This window comes from Mustela putorius, unplaced genomic scaffold (genome assembly GCF_011764305.1).
Source record: "Mustela putorius furo isolate JIRA1106 unplaced genomic scaffold, ASM1176430v1.1 tig00003834_pilon_pilon_pilon, whole genome shotgun sequence".
NCBI classification, from domain to species: Eukaryota; Metazoa; Chordata; class Mammalia; order Carnivora; family Mustelidae; genus Mustela; species Mustela putorius.
In genome coordinates this window covers 96,711,078-96,722,930 of record NW_025421987.1, presented here as the reverse complement: position 1 = coordinate 96,722,930, position 11,853 = coordinate 96,711,078, and the positions used below count along the sequence as shown (strand labels likewise).

The 11,853-nt window shown below is 40.3% G+C and overlaps 1 protein-coding gene across 12 annotated transcripts in view; it reads left to right on the top strand.

Annotated features, from left to right (window-relative positions):
• Nucleotides 1–946: 946 nt before the first annotated feature.
• The window catches only part of RUBCN (rubicon autophagy regulator), a 55,379-nt gene continuing 44,472 nt past the window's right edge, over nucleotides 947–11,853 (top strand). For all 12 annotated transcript variants that reach the window (XM_045088768.1, XM_045088767.1, XM_045088766.1 and 9 more), the window contains exon 1: nucleotides 947–1,204. In XM_045088768.1, the coding sequence (XP_044944703.1) occupies nucleotides 1,140–1,204 (65 nt within the window). In that variant the 5' untranslated portion in view covers nucleotides 947–1,139. The remainder of the gene's footprint in view (nucleotides 1,205–11,853) is intronic.

The window sequence follows — 11,853 nt, the reverse complement described above, 5'->3', positions numbered from 1 at the left end:
GCCTATATACCCATTTTGCAACATTCAATTGTAGAAAAGGTAAGACCTCCCTTCTTGGACGAGCTTTCCAGTTCAGAGTTTCTGCCACTCTCCAACAACCAGCTCACTTTTCTCATTGGCATTACCTGCTTGGCCTCTATGGGGATTTTCAATTTTCTTTCATATCCATTTTTCCAGTCTTACCTCCAACATGGTACATTCCCCATTCCCTCTCCACATTGTCAAAAGTAGTTTTCTAAGCAAGTTTGGTCAAACCACTTCTTGATTTGCATATTCTTAATTTGCTCCTAATTGTTTTAAAGATAAAATCCAAATTCTTTAAAATGGCACTTCACGATTTAGGGTGCTTGCTCACCAACACCATTCTGTTCCCCACCTCTTCCCAGGCCTTATTACTACTCAGAACTAGTACTTCCCAAACCAGCATGCTTCCTTATGCCCGGGCCACTGTTTCCACTTTCTCTTCTCCTGGCTAATTCATACTTATCCTTAAAAATTCTGTTCTGATCAGTTCTGCAGGAAAACTTCCCCGCAGAGCCTTTCCCTCCTGCTTTTCCTTTGCGATCCCAAAAGCAAGCTGTGCTCTTCAGTTTGTGAGCTCTTCATTAAAATGCTTGAGGTCCCCAAACATCACCGACAGGTGTTAAACCCGGGTAGGCTGAAGCGGGGTTAACTGTACTTGGATTAAGATCAGCGTTATTTCCTAGTCTAAACTTCTGATCCCATGCGGCACTGAGTATGAAGCACGACCTGAGTGTGTAAGGATTTGCACCCATACGTTTTCCACAACCTAACGCTGGTATTCCCCGCCTAGTGTACGGTCGCGAGCACGCAGCCAGAGGCGACATTCGCCGCGAGCGCGGCCTCCGATTGGACCGGGCGGAGCATGCCGGGAGCGGCCGAGTCTTCGAAGTGCTTACTGGGAGTTGTAGTTCTTGGAGCCGGAAGTGGGGGTGGCTGGGCTAGAAACCGCAGCTGAGACAGCAATCACCGCTCCTGCTGTCATCCCAAGTGTAGTGCATCACCCTGAGCCCACCCACCGAGGGTGCCTTCCTCCGCTTCTTAGGGCTTCGGGAGCCCTTAGGGACGAAGGGGCAGGGGCGCCTCTCTTCAGAGAGGAGGCGACCTCGTAGTCCCGGATGCGGCCGGAGGGCGCGGGAATGGAGCTCGGCGGCTGCGAGGAGCGCCTGCCGGAGGAGAGCAGGTGGGTTGGGAAGGGCGCGGGGGGGTCCAAGGCCGATGGTGCACCGAACCACCGGGAGGATTGTGAGGGCTCGAGACCACCGGCAGAAGTATCGGGCGTGATGGACTTTGGGAGACTTGTTTGGGAAGAAATTGTGAGAAGAAGGACTGGCAGGGCGTGGATAGGACGGGAACGGGTTTAATATGGGTATGATATGCTGAGGGCAGGGGGAGCAGGAGAGGAGGTAGCTATTGAGAGGTGCTTTTGTGAGACTTTTGCAGGCGAGAGTCTATAGATGGGGGTAGGGCACAATGTTGGTAGCCTGAGTGAAACTTGAGGTGACAGCATATCAGACCAATATTAAGAAGGTTGGTGTTGTAAGAATTTCTGGGCGCAAAGGTTAGGGCACTATGACTGGCCTAGAAAGCAGCTTAGGCGGAGATGACTGTGAGGAAGACAGGAGGGCCTGTGTATGAAAGTGGACGATTGTAATGGCCATGGTGTGGGGGAGCGGGCTTGCTAATGAAACTAGAAATTGTGTGCGTGCCTCTGTCAGTGGCAGGATCTCTCTGTCATTTCCTTTTCGTCTTCAACCCTTCTCTCTTTCCCCACAATGCAATTTAGCAATTTCACATTTATTTATACGAAACTATTGACATCTTGTTCATACCCTTTAGAAATGGAGGATTTAAGATTTTACAGACTACTTTGATTAAATGGTGACTTGTTCTCTGTATAGGTGCTTCCCATATTTAGGTGTTTGCTTCAGTGAGAAAACATCAGCAGGGGGAAAATTAATGAGATAATGCGCCCAGGTGAAGACCTGGATGTTTTTAAGTTTGACTCCTCTTTTATGTACACTGTTAACTTGTGGCCTGTGTACAAAATGTGGACTGACAAGCCTGGGTTCCTGCCTGAGATGTATGAAAGATGAGTTCAGTGAAATTGAACATCTTACTTCCCTTTTCCACGTTTCAGTTTCTGCTTGTGTATATTTGGCTATTTATTCTTCCTCCAGATGTCTGTGAAATGCTTCGTGTGAAAGGTCCCATATAAATTTTAAATAAGGTTTTGGTTCAGTTTTCTTTTCCTTTACCGGTTCATGTGGGAGAGGCTAGGCTGGAAATTTCAAATTCACATTTCCTCCCCATCTAGCTGGGTTAGTTATTTATTTGATGTATTTAAATAAACACTTATCACATGCCAGGCACTACTTAGGAGTCTTACAAGTATTATTTACTTCTCATGATGGCCAAACAAAACAGGTATTATTATTATCCCCATTTAATAGATGAGGAAGCTGAGACATGAACAGGATAAATAACTTGCCAATTTCCTACAGTGAATCCTGGTGGAACTGGGATTCAAGCCCAGGCAATATGGCTCCGGAGTCTGAACTTTTAATACTTATGCTATGCTGCCTCATTATGTTAATATAGTGGGACAAAGAAATGTATAAGATAATGAATTTTATAGCATTCTTTGCCTGTCATTCAGGACAGTAGGGACAGCTCCTTTGCAGGTATATTTTTCTCTCTATTATTTTTTCCATGCTTACCTTTTTTTCTTTTTAAGATTTATTTATTCACCAGAGAGAGAGAGAGCACAAGAAGGGGCAGAGAGAGAGGGAGAGAATTCCAAGCAGACTCCCCGCGGATTGTGGAGCCCAACATTAGGCCCAGTTGCAACCCCAGTTGCAACCCCAGTTGGTCACTCAACTGACTGAGCCACCCAGGTGCCCCTCTAATGCTTGCCTCTTAACCAAGCAACTCTAGTCAAAATTTAATTTCTGCAGTGGGACTATCCCCACAAGGTCACTAGTATTGTTGCTATAGCCTACTCTTTGTTGGTGGCTGAGTTAACTCAGAATGTGTTGTTTGATGAAGTTTCATGGCACCAAGGCCTCCTTAGCTCCAAGTAGACAACTGTCATATACATACCGGTGCCTGAGAATTGAGGCATTGTGGCTGGGTCACTCTTTTTTTTTTTTTGGCTGGGTCACTCTTAACCTAACTTTCTATGGTCAATAAAATACCCAGTTCAGAAAAAATCTTCATGATGAGATGGGATCTTTTTTTTTTAAATTTTATTTAATGGGGTGCCTGGGTGCTTAGTCAGTTAAGAGTCTGCTTTTAGCTCAGGGCATGATCCCAGACAGATCCCTGCATCCGTCTCCCATCTCTCCGCTCGGCGGGGAATCTGCTTCTCCCTCTGCCCCTACCACTCTCTCTCCCTGTCTCTCTCTGTCAAATAAAAAAAATCTTTCTTTTTAAAAGATTATTTGATAGAGTGAAAGAGAGAGCATTAGTGGGGAGGAGCAAAAGGAGAGGGACAAGCAGACTCTGTGCTGAGCACAGAGCCCAATGTGAGGCTTGATCCCATGACCCTGAGTTCATGACCAGAGCTGAAATCGAGAGTCAGATCTTAACCAACTGAACCATCCAGGCATTCTGAGATGGCATCATTTTTATATACAAAGGATAAACTTATCAATATATTTCTGAAAATATCAATATATTTTCTGAAAGCAGTTGAGGTAGTGAAATGTGCATTATAACCAGGTAGACCTGCCTGTGAATCCTAGATTTACTGCTTAATTTGGCTCATGCATCTGAGTAGGAAAAATAATGCCCTGCTGACTGGTAACTTGTGAGATTTTGAAAAGATAATTTCCATGAAACTCTTCATGGGGTGCTTGGTATGTGCTAAGTGCAAAAAGTGTCTACTTGTTGTCTCCTCCCCAGTTTTCTTGAAATAAGGTGGATATGTACTTTTCTGGTTGTTGTTCTCAATTGTATTTCTTGTTCTTCTTCCTTCCATGGCTCCTCTGAGTTCAGCACTCCACTCTGAGGATGGGGGGCGGTGTTAGCCTAGCTTTTCACTTTATCCTTGGAGTTTAGTTATTTCGTAGGTTCCCTTAATTTTCATCTAGCTATTTATCACTCTAGCAAAACACTATACTGCTTAGGGATAATGCTTCTCTTTCTTTAGTTGGGTAGTAAGTGCCAGGCGTTTGGAGGTTGTTCGGTGAAACTACTAAACGATGAAAGGAATGGTTCTTCTGGCTTTACTCTGCCACCCTATACTGCCTTAGGCTGTGCAGTCTGAACTTGAAACCCAGCTATATGCAGTTTTTCTGGTGCAGTGATCCAGATAGAGTCAAAATTGAAGTATTGAAATCCTTTTTAGTGTCTCCAAACTGAGCTCAGTCCATTGGTTAAAACTGTTCCATCTTCTGTTCTGTATCTCAGTTAATAGCATTTCCCACTCAGCAAACCCAAATTCCCTCAAAGTGAAATTTTACTTTCCTCCTCATTCCCCTTATCAAGGTAGTTTCCAGGTCCTATGAATTTTGTTCCTGATTTTTCTCTGGGAGCTTTATTTCTTTCTCCATTTCCAAATATATTTGCTTGTATTACTGAAAAATCCAGGGAGTAATATTACTTCAGGCCTGACCAAGTATAGACTTAAATAAGAATTTGTCCCTCTCTGTGGGCTCTTCTTCCCTATGTGTTGTCTTCATTCAGACTTTTCTACAGGATAACCCTAATCAAGCCCAACCAAATCAAACCAAAACAACAAACAAACAAACAAAGCAATCCTAATAGGTATAACAAAAACAAAAATTTGGAGGCTGAGTATTTTTGGATTGACCTGAGTTATGTTCCCCTTCTTATAATCAGGGTATGGAATATGCCACTCTGTCAGGCCCAAATTATGTGCCCAACCCTGGATCCTGAGGCAAGGGTATACTTTCTTGGGACTTCATGTACCCGAGTATATGGCAGAGGGGTGATTCCCCTGTGGAAAAGGAGAGTTCTGTTACCAAAAGAAAGGGACATGAATTCTGGGCACATATAACCAATATATTCATCGAGGACCCTTTATGATCTCTCATTGTGGGCCGTCTCAGTAGCCTCCTAACTGACCTTCCAGTCTAAACTCTGGCCCTAATTCCAGACTGTCTCCACATAGCCACCACTTTAATCTTTTGCAAGCAAAGTTATTATACTATTTTACTCGGAAATGTTTAATCTTTTCTTCTTGAAAAATAGAAAATAGTCAAAACTCCTCCCTGACATTTAATCCATACTTTAATCCCTGCGACATTCCCAGTTACAAAACCATGGCATTCACTGCCTCCTACATGTTCTTCTTCACCACTCTCATCCTTGTGTCTCCACATTCCCTGCAATCCCTCCTCCTTCACCTGGAAGGCTATTAGTCATCTTTTAAATAATGCTCCTTTAGAAGGCATCCCTGACCTGCCCTTCTCCATCTCTCTTTGTAACATATCTCTCTGCAGAACATAGTTATGTAAGTGCCCATTTCCCCCATTTCATTCTGAATACCTTGAGAGATGGAGACTCGTCTTTTTTTTTTTTTAAAAGATTTATTTATTTATTTATTTATTTATTTGACAGAGAGAGATCACAGGTAGGTAGAGAGGCAGACAGAGAGAGAGAGAGAGAGAGAGAGAAGCAGGCTCCCTGCTGAGCAGAGAGCCCAATGCGGGACTCGATCCCAGGACTCTGAGATCATGACCTGAGCCGAAGGCAGCGGCTTAACCCATTGAGCCACCCAGGCGCCCCAGAGACTCTTCGTCTTTAACCACCATAAGCCCAGTGCCTCGCCCAGTGCCTAATGTAATCGACATTCTGTGAGTATTTATTCAAGGAATGGAAACATTAACAGTTTGGTCACGCGTCTTATAGTTGGGCAGCTGCCAGTGGTACTGTTGCCTTTGGAAGGGCCTCTTTTTTCCCTTTATCCCTATTCACTTTCACTTTTTTACATTTATCTTCATTTTCTATTTTCTTCCTTCCTTTCTCTTTTTTCTTTGACTGAGGTAGGGGTTGACAGTTTATATAGAACTTGTAGTAAAGCAGGAGGATCAAATAATTTTTGAGCAATTCATACTGCTAGTCCAGTTATTAGTATACCGTATACCTACCCCCATTGTCCACTGTCCCCCCAACCCCAACAACATATTGTTGATGCTTTGGGGGGAAATGCTATTGTGCAGAACAGAGGAGAGGGAGGCCTATCAGCAAACAGCAGGGACCCTAAGCTGAAGCTTATCCCAGTATCTATCCTCCCCACAGCTGGTCTGCTTTTTTTTTTTTTTTTTTTTTTTTTTTAAGATTTATCCATTTATTTGAGAGAGGGAGAGAGAGAGAGAGCACAAGCCGGTGGGGGGGGGGAGAGGGAGAGAGAGAATCCTGATGCAGACATCATGCTAAGTGTGGAGCCTGACCTGGGGCTTGATCTCAGGACCCTGAGATCATGACCTGAGCCAAAACTAAGAGTCGGCTGGTTAACTGAGTGCACCACCTTGGCACCCCTGATCTGTTTTTTATAGCTCCTTTATCACTTCTTTTATTAAATGGAATCTTTTTGTGTGTGTTTTGTAATCTTTCCTTCCTAAGTTTCACCAGCCTGCCTATCTGGGTGGTTATAGACTAGCTCTGTCCAACATAATAGCCACTGGCCACATGTGGTGATTTAAGTTTAAATAATTAAAATTAAATAAAATCTAACATTTCAGTTCTTTAATCATACTAACCAGATTTCAAGCCCCTGGGGCTACTGGCTGCCATACTGGACAGCACACATATAGAACATTTCCAGCATCATAGAAAATTCAATTGAACAATGCTGTTACAGATTAAATTCTGAGTTTTTCAGTAAACAACTAGGTCATGCTTACATGTTTTTAGTTCCTCTGCATCAGGCTGACTTGAAGTTTAACCCACACTTGATTGAGAGGAGAGAGGATTATTAAAGGAAATCATAAATTATTAGCGACTAAATAGGGACTTGGCACTTCCTTTGTAAGGCCATGAAATTTACAGAAATCCTGCTAGATCATAGGAGTGAAGAGATGATGATTTTTTTTACTAGAAAATAGCAAGATCCCATAATTTCTAAAAGATTCTAAGACAGTCTCCCTATGAGCTTTCTCACTTGGATGCTTTGGCGAAGAAAGCATTCAGAGCCATGACATCATTCCATCTCCACCCCCTTCAATACCATGATTTTATTTTTGCCTTCTCGAGAATCCTTTGACAGTTTTAAATTTTCCAAGTTTTTTTTCCCCCTCTTTGTTCTACTTCTGTTATCTGCTTATTGTCTTATTGCTTTGTGGACAGAGAATATGCCTTGGAGGATTGAATAACTTTTTTTTATTGTGTGTACTTTAGTACAAGGCTAGATTTTGATTGTCCTATGCTTAAAAAAAAGTGTTCTTCAGGATGTAGTTTTCTAAATTTAAAGAACAACCTTATTATGTATAATATTATTCAGCTCTTCTAATCACTTTTTTACTTTTGATTTTTATGATCTGATAATTAATCTCCCATTACCATTGTTTTTTCTCTTCTATTTTCACTTTTTTAAAATTTTATTTTTAAGTAATCTCTATATGCAAGGTGAGACTTGAACCCACAACCCTGAGATCAAGAATCTCATTCTCCACTGACTGGGCCAACCAGGCACCCCTCGATTTTCTTTGTATGTTTTCTGTAGTTTTTGCTTCATATGTGTGTTTTGTTTTATATATATATATATATATGTATATATATGCACATATATGTAAAATTATATATGTAATATATAATTTATATATTTTAAATTTATATATTATATATTTTTATTTATGTATATTTTATATATTTCAATCTATTTTATACATATACATTTTAGATATGTACGCACATATAAAATTTAAAATTTAATATAAAATTTAAATTTTTTTAAATTTTAAATTTAAATTTTAAAATTTTTTAAAAAAAGATTATTTATTTGAGAGAGAGAAAGAGAGAGAGAGTGCATGAGTGCACAGGATGGGGAGGGGCAGAGGGGGAGAGAGAGAGAGAGAATCTTTTTTTTTTTTTTTTAAGATTTTTATTTATTTATTTGACAGAGAGAGAGATCACAAGCAGGCAGTGGCAGGCAGAGAGAGAGGGTAAAGCAGGCTTCCTGCTGAGCAGAGAGCCCGATGCAGGACTTGATCCCAGAACCCTGGGATCATGTCCTGAGCCGAAGGCAGCGGCTCAACCCACTGAGCCACCCAGGCGCCCAGAGAGAGAGAATCTTAAGCCAACTCCTTGCTGAGCATAGAGCCCAAAGCAGGGCTGGACCTCATGATTCTGAGATCATGACCTAAGTTGAAATCTAGAGTTGGCCACTTAACTAACTGAGCCACCCAGACTCCCTTGTTTTATATTTTGAGGCCATGTTATTAGATACCTAAAATTACTGAGAGCTACATCTTCATTATGGCTTCTTTGTCTTTTTAAATGATTTTTGCTTTAAATGCAGTCTTGATGTAATATCATAATTTCTGCCTACCTTTTTGCTTGATTGGTTCTTTGGTTTTAAATAGTTGTGTTTATTTCATTGACTTTTATTTTTATTTCATGTCTATTTTATCTTAATTCTGTCATCTTTTAAAAATGACTTTTTATTATGTTCTTTTGCTTTTTCTTTGCCTTGGCAATATTTAAGATAATCTAGTTTTAGTTGTAATGATGATTAGCTTTTACTTTAAAATAGTGTCCCTAAAACTGGAAGCAACTGAAGCACTGTCTTTCCTCCCCTACCTTTGCTCTCGAAGGTGGGGGGTGGTGTGCCTCCTTGCTTGTAAAGCATTGTGCTACCCAGATGTGACTGTAAGGTAATGAGATTGGCTTTCTTCTATGACTCAGGAAATTAACCTTACTGTTTTACAATAAAACCTTCTATGTTTCTACCATTCTATTAAGTAAGCAGATTTGAATCTCTGTTGTATACAAGATACTTCCAAGAGTCTTCTGAGGAAGTCTTCCTAGCTTTCCTGCTTAAGCAAGAGTACCCTGAGCATGATCAGGCCTTGGAATCTATGCTTATGAAGAGGAGATTTAGCCTGGTTTAAAATCAGTTGAGATATTCTTAAGATGCAGAGCACAGTGACAAGTCTTAATTTGTGTTACAGCCGGTCCTATCCTGGATAGTTTTGGCAGATTTTTTTCTGAGCAGAATGAGTAAGAAGGCTTTATTCAGGACCCCTTCTGATGTAGTTTGACTTACTATATTTATGCACTGGAAATTCGAAGAGGGAAAAGAAAAGAGAAAAGGAAAGGAATATCATTATCTACCCTATGATGGTGCTTTCTGTAGATTATCAATCACACTGAGGGAGCTGAAGCTTAGAAAATTTAAATGGCTTACCTAAGACTGCTTGACTAGTTTGTGGAGAGCTCGGATTCAAATTCAGGTTGGCCTGACTGTGAACCTTGCTCTCTTTCTGCTGCATGACATTTTCTCCCTCTTTCTAATAACAGCACATAAGAAATAGAAAAGACACGGTTTCTATCCTTAAGAAAACAAATCACATACAACAACAATTAAATAGCATTTTTTTTAAAGGATCATCAGGAGGAATGGTATATTGACAGCATATATTATGGGGTTTCCAACAAGGGAGTTATAGCTGGTCAAATTATTTAGAACTTCTTAGGAGAATGTTGAACGAGAGCTGAACCTGAATCCCTGAATGAGACAAGAGGAGAAGCATTTTAAGTGGAAAGATCTGTTAAATAAAACCATGCAAGTAGGTATGAGGTTGGCATGTTATAATAGAGTGTGGTGGGTAAAGAGACTGTTTTCAAATTGAGGAGTACCGAGTGGGAACGTTGGTATTTAGACTGGGGCTACATGATGGAGACTTTTTGAATTCCATACCAAGGAGTTTATATACCATCAATGGTTAGGTTTCTGACATAAGGGATTTAACTTTTGGTAAATCTGCTCATTGTTTAAATTAAATAAATTTAATATTCAAATGTAGTGTGATTGGTGAAGGATTTGTTGAATAGATTTGAAATTATAGGCATGCCTAGGAGGACCACTTATTCCCCCCAGACATTAAGATTCTGCTGTCAGCCATTAAAGAGATGGAACTAGCCAATGATTGGGTTCTCCCAGGTGCCCCAGAGCTGAGAAACTACAGTAAAGTCAAGGATGTTTTTTCCTATGAGCATTATTTATTTAAAAACATCATAAATATTAACTGCATGCTGTACTCATTAAATACTATATAATTGAAACCAGGAAGTATGGAGCCAGATAAGAAAATTAAACAAATTAAATGTAGTAGTCTATTGTTACTTAAGTGTTACCAATAATTATTTCACTTAGCGATGTTTTCCTCTACTTTAAAGATCACTTCTTTTCAGGGAGTGCTTTTTGGTATTAAAAGTCCCAGGTGTTTGCCTGACCACAATCTTTCAGCCTAAGATGCCCTTCCCACTTTGGGGATTTAAAAATCCTTGATGGTACTTTCCAGCCTCTTGTTAGCTAATTTTGTTCAGATTCTTGATCTTTCATTAATTGCTAGAATTGTTTAGGAAGGGCTAAACAGGGATGCCTGGGTGGCTCAGTTGGTTAAGCATCTGCCTTCAGCTCAGGTCATGATCCCAGAATCCTGGGATCGAGTCCCTATCAGGCTCCCTGCTTGGCAGGGAACCTACTTCTCCCTGTGCCTGCCACTCTGTCTGCTTGTGTGCTCCTATGCTCTGTCTCTCTCTCTCTCTCTCTGACCAATAAATAAGTAAAATCTTTAAAAATAAAAAGAAAAGCTACAAAGAAGGAAGGGCTAAACAGTTTCTCTCCTCTGTATTTCCCTCACAGAACTAGAGGTAACTATTATTACATATCTCCATTTCTCTCAATATTTTTACCTGAGATCATAAATACAATTTTATATTCTGCCTTTTATACTTTAATATATCATTAACTTTGGGAACTTTTTCTAATCAAAGATTTTAATGGTTTCATGATATTCCATCATTTAGATATCACATACCTGTCTTCACATTTCAGGGATCAAATCATAATCTGACTTGGGACAACCTGACCTACAGTCTTGATTTCAGGTAGATACCTGAAATTGCAGATAAATGGCACACTGTGGAGGGGGTATGCCAATAAGTTGAAGCTATTTCCTTGTCCTTCCTAAAAAGGGCACTGGGGATCAAAGATATGCTTATATGTATTTCTTGGATTGAATCTCACTTTACAATAACTTATTATGTGTATATTATTTGTCATATATTTCACTTATTTTTAGTGATTATGTGTTAGTTATATGGCATAGCACTTTTCATTTATTTATTTATTATGTTTTCATTTAAATTCCAGTTAGTTAAATAGTGTAATATTATTTTCAGGTGTACAATATAGTGATTGGACACTTCCATATATCACCTGGGGCATTGCACTGTTTTAAAGAGATAAAATTTGTGGGGCACCTGGGTGGCTCAGTTGGTTAAGCATCCAGTTCTTGATTTTGGCTCAGGTCATGAGGTCAGGGTCATGACATCCAGCCCTGCACCAGCTCTGCGCTAGGTTGCGTATATCTTTTCAAATTAGTATTTTCATATTACGTAAAGAATATGGGTAGTAGAATTACTGTATCATAGGGTAGTTCTATTTTTTTAATTTTTGAGGAGACTCCACACTGTTTTCCACATTGACTGCACGACTTTGCATTCCTACCAACAGAGCAGGAGGGTTCCTTTTTCTTCTACATCCTCACCAGCACTTGCTGTTTCTTATGTTTTTGATTTCAGCCATTCTGGCAGATGTAGAGTGATACCTTATTGTGGTTTTGATTTGCATTCGCTTCA